We start from the raw sequence: 3,751 nt of genomic DNA, 5'->3' as shown, positions 1-3,751 counted from the left end.
TGTTTGACGCAAGAAATTGAGTTATTTTGGTTTTTATGCAAAAGTTTACAGTTTTATTTATCCAAATTTTGATTTTTGTTATTTTTTAGAGATATAAGTATGTGGAGTGTAAATAGAAGCGAAAAAAACAATTTTTTGGTACATGCTTTCATGTTTAGAGCACATTTATATCAGACAAACTCTTGTCCGTTTTTGCGTTTGAGTCACTGTATATATTAGAGTGGGTCATAATCGTTCATTTACTGATGGCTAATATTTGTTCACAACCAACAAAGGAACAAGTTTGTTTGTTTTGTTCATTTTTATTCTGATATGTTTGACTAAATAAAGTATTAGAACGATTTCTCTGTGAATGTTTTTGCAGACGGTGAATAAAATGAAACTAATAAACTAAAACTTCACACTGGTTATTTGACAGAATTGTTCTATCGAACTTGTTCGTTCATGAACAACGCAACGTTTACTACTCATGGTGAATGGTATAAAAAGTTGTCGAAATCAAAGAAAATGTCCTAAAACTTCTTGCGTTGTTTTAATAAACGCAACTGATTTCCTTTTATTATACATATAGATCTTGCCTTTTCTTGTTTTTCTTACAACAGACTGAGTACTAAAACGACAATAATTGTTCTGTTATAAAACTGGTTCGTCTTTATTTCACATATCAACTTATTAATGAATTTTACATGAAAACAAATCCCGGACTTAATTTCGTTGATCCTACTGAATATTTGCCCAAAGCCATTTCAAGCAATGAAAACCGACATGAGGAATATTCCATAGCGCAATTAATTTCGGAACGTTTAGCTCGTCTATACAAACGATCATATAAATGATGTTTATCTGGCTCATGATATTCTACGGGAGCTGTTGGTAAACTGTTATTGAACAAAAATTAATAGTTAGTATATGTCTTAACAAATTTATACACGATACCGAAATTTACCTAAAAATAGTTTTTACAATTTCCTCAATCATGTTGCCACGCCGCTGCCGCAAATACTGCAAAATTTGAGCACTTTCGCAAAGCGCTCGCGCTATACAGGTATTACCACTGAATCCCATGCTGTAAAAATAAAATAAAAAGAAAAGAGTTTAATCAAAATGTTTCACTAATAATCGAAAACACAATTACTTACTTGTCTATCATTAACTCGAGTTTCTCATAGAGATCTCTTCTAGAACGTCTTTGGATTATGGCTTTTGTTATATTGGAAAATCCCTGGGCATGTTTACGTGCCCAGGCATAATTTGGTAAATTATAGGCTACACCCCAATTTACAGCCCAACTTAAATAATCTACATGGGGATTTCCCACCACTCCAATGGTTAAACAAATGGCTGCCTAAAAAGAACAATCCTCGATTAATTTATCCTCCTCAGTTTTGGAGATTGAATGACTTACCGAAACGGAAGAACCATCTGGAAATGCAATATATCGTTTTCGACGACTTAAAACTTGAGTTGAATTGGAATAAGTTTCTGCAGACGTGCACACGATTAATAAATTTAGGAATGCTACAACTTTAAAAAACTGCATGACGGTCAATTTGGATGTCCGCTCGTTGTATTCAATACAATTTAACTAAATGAGAACAATTCTATAAAAATTTCGAAACTCGTTAAATGATATACATATTTTAGGTTCGTTGTAGTCATTCTCTCAATTTGTAGTTGTTTATCATCGTCATTTCAATGTAATTGGTTTTTAAACTCAATTTTATTTATTTACTTGAAAAATTATCACTTTAATAGCTTTTAAAATTTAATTGAAATTCTTTAGTTTTGTTAACAAAATAAATATCAACTTACACACTCACGCACGCACGCATCAATATATTGAGAACAATAAAAAAAAAAAAAAGAACACAAGCAGACAGACAGACACAGAACATAAATTTATCTTGAAACTTCAGCTCGTAGAAGTTTGTACGAGTTTATGGAAAAGTTTTTCATTTTCAAACTCATCCATCATACAGTCAGTCAATGTTCACTCTACTCACATGCGAGTATGACTACAAGTACAACTACAAAATGAAATAAGAACAAAACTAGTGGTGGCACATTGATGTTAAAAATACTCGTATATTGTACAAACAAAAATTGGTAAAGCAAAAGAAGTGAGAGGAAGAAAACCTCATTATTAAATAGAAAATTCAAATACTTACACAGCCAGCTGTTTTAACATGTCTAAATGAACGAGTTGAGTGAGACAAGATCTTAATATGCGTACCGAATACATTTAATAACTTAACATACTCACGCTTACATATAGATATATATTGATGTACGTGGCCTGATTTTAAAATAAATGTTAACATCCGTTTACATTGTCTGACAAGCAAGGTTGGCTATCGTTACCGAAATAATTGCAACTGTCGTTACCGGTAAAATACCGATACCTCTAAATACCTTTACCGATACTTTATAGACAAATAATATGAAATTATAAAAATACAATATTTCAATTTAAATAATTGAGTTTATTAAAGTCTACAGAATTTAAAATATAATAGAATACATGCATACATTGTCAACTTATTTTTAATTTTTGTAAATTTTATTAAAAATGTAATTCAGTATGGAGTTAACGATATCATATAAAACACTTTACCAAAATAACACAAATAAGCGTTACCGTTACATTTTTACCGTTTTAAATAGGTAGCCAACCTTGCCCACAACGACCTGTCAAAACTTTGTGTTGAAGAGTACCATTATATAGACTAGTCTAATCCAGATTACGCAATATCGATTCGATCGCTAATTTTAACATTTAGAGGAAATGCGGATGGCTCTCTTTATTGTTTTTAAATAAAAAAAAAACAAGCAATTCGTATTAAATAAAGGTTGAATTTGCATGTAAACAAAGCATAAAAAAGTTGACAACTGTTATCATTTTCCTTCCAATGGATCGTTTACAAAGGGCTATAACCAAATATAGACCCTAGCTCCACGCGATGGCAAATGTTGTGTTATTTACGATAACATTTTTTCGGGTCATAATTTTGGAATAAAAATCTCAGCCACAAAATCAATTTTTTTAAAGTCATAATTTTCTAAAATTTGTATTACTTTTTTATTTTTTTATAGTAAAAAAGTGGATTTTTTCCCGATATCGCAAATTTTAAATATAGATTCGAGACAGGTTGATATATATTGATAAAAAAAAAAACTATTTTCGTTTTTTGTATAAAATAAAAATAAAAAATTCATTATTTTTTTGCAACCGCGAAAAAGTAATAACTTTTTTTAAAAAACTTTCAATGGTATATTCGACTATGCTAGGGCCATTTTCATATTTGCAAAAAACGTAAACAAGTTATAGCCCTACTGTACAGCCAAAAAGCAAATTAATGTCATCAAATTTCTTTGCCATACGGATGGATTTTCATTCTATTTTCTCTTCGTAAAGTCGTAAATAACTTCTTACCGAGATATTTACTTTTTAGGCTTTGAATGTGAATATAATCATACAGGGATCAATATGTTTGTAATGAGGAATCAATTCGTCAATATACATTTGCATAGAAACTATACATCATATTTTTCTTTAAATCTTAATATCCAATATAAACACATTCACTATTAAAAGCTAGCACTTGTTAATATCAACTTTTCGAATCAACTTTTTCAAACTTTTTTAGCTTGTCCACAAACTTTACATACACCCCACATCCAATACATATACATTTATATAAATATATAGATGAACAATAGAAAATGCAAGAGTACAAAACAACAACAGCAA

General features: G+C 30.0%; 1 protein-coding gene across 1 annotated transcript; it reads right to left on the bottom strand.

Moving 5' to 3' along the window:
* Positions 1–625: 625 nt before the first annotated feature.
* Positions 626–1,599, bottom strand: LOC135963390 (uncharacterized). The gene is made up of 4 exons (XM_065515221.1): positions 1,406–1,599; positions 1,140–1,345; positions 947–1,066; positions 626–878 (listed from the first exon to the last, which is right to left on the bottom strand). The coding sequence occupies exons 1-4, from the start codon at positions 1,538–1,540 to the stop codon at positions 683–685; spliced, it is 657 nt and encodes a 218-aa protein (XP_065371293.1). The 5' UTR covers positions 1,541–1,599; the 3' UTR covers positions 626–682.
* Between the last annotated feature and the right edge of the window lie 2,152 nt (positions 1,600–3,751).

Source organism: Calliphora vicina, chromosome 1 (assembly GCF_958450345.1).
Source record: "Calliphora vicina chromosome 1, idCalVici1.1, whole genome shotgun sequence".
NCBI classification, from domain to species: Eukaryota; Metazoa; Arthropoda; class Insecta; order Diptera; family Calliphoridae; genus Calliphora; species Calliphora vicina.
Note: the sequence above shows the minus strand (reverse complement) of the source record. Positions and strands in the feature narration are given on the sequence as shown.

Bases quoted from the DNA above. Each gene is read 5' to 3' on its own strand.
- LOC135963390 (XM_065515221.1), bottom strand. From the start codon at position 1,540: ATGCAGTTTTTTAAAGTTGTAGCATTCCTAAATTTATTAATCGTGTGC. The intron at 1,067-1,139 runs GTAAGTAATTGT...TTATTTTTACAG, and splicing joins CTCGAGTTAATGATAGACAA to CATGGGATTCAGTGGTAATA. The intron at 879-946 runs GTAAATTTCGGT...GTTCAATAACAG, and splicing joins ATTGTAAAAACTATTTTTAG to TTTACCAACAGCTCCCGTAG.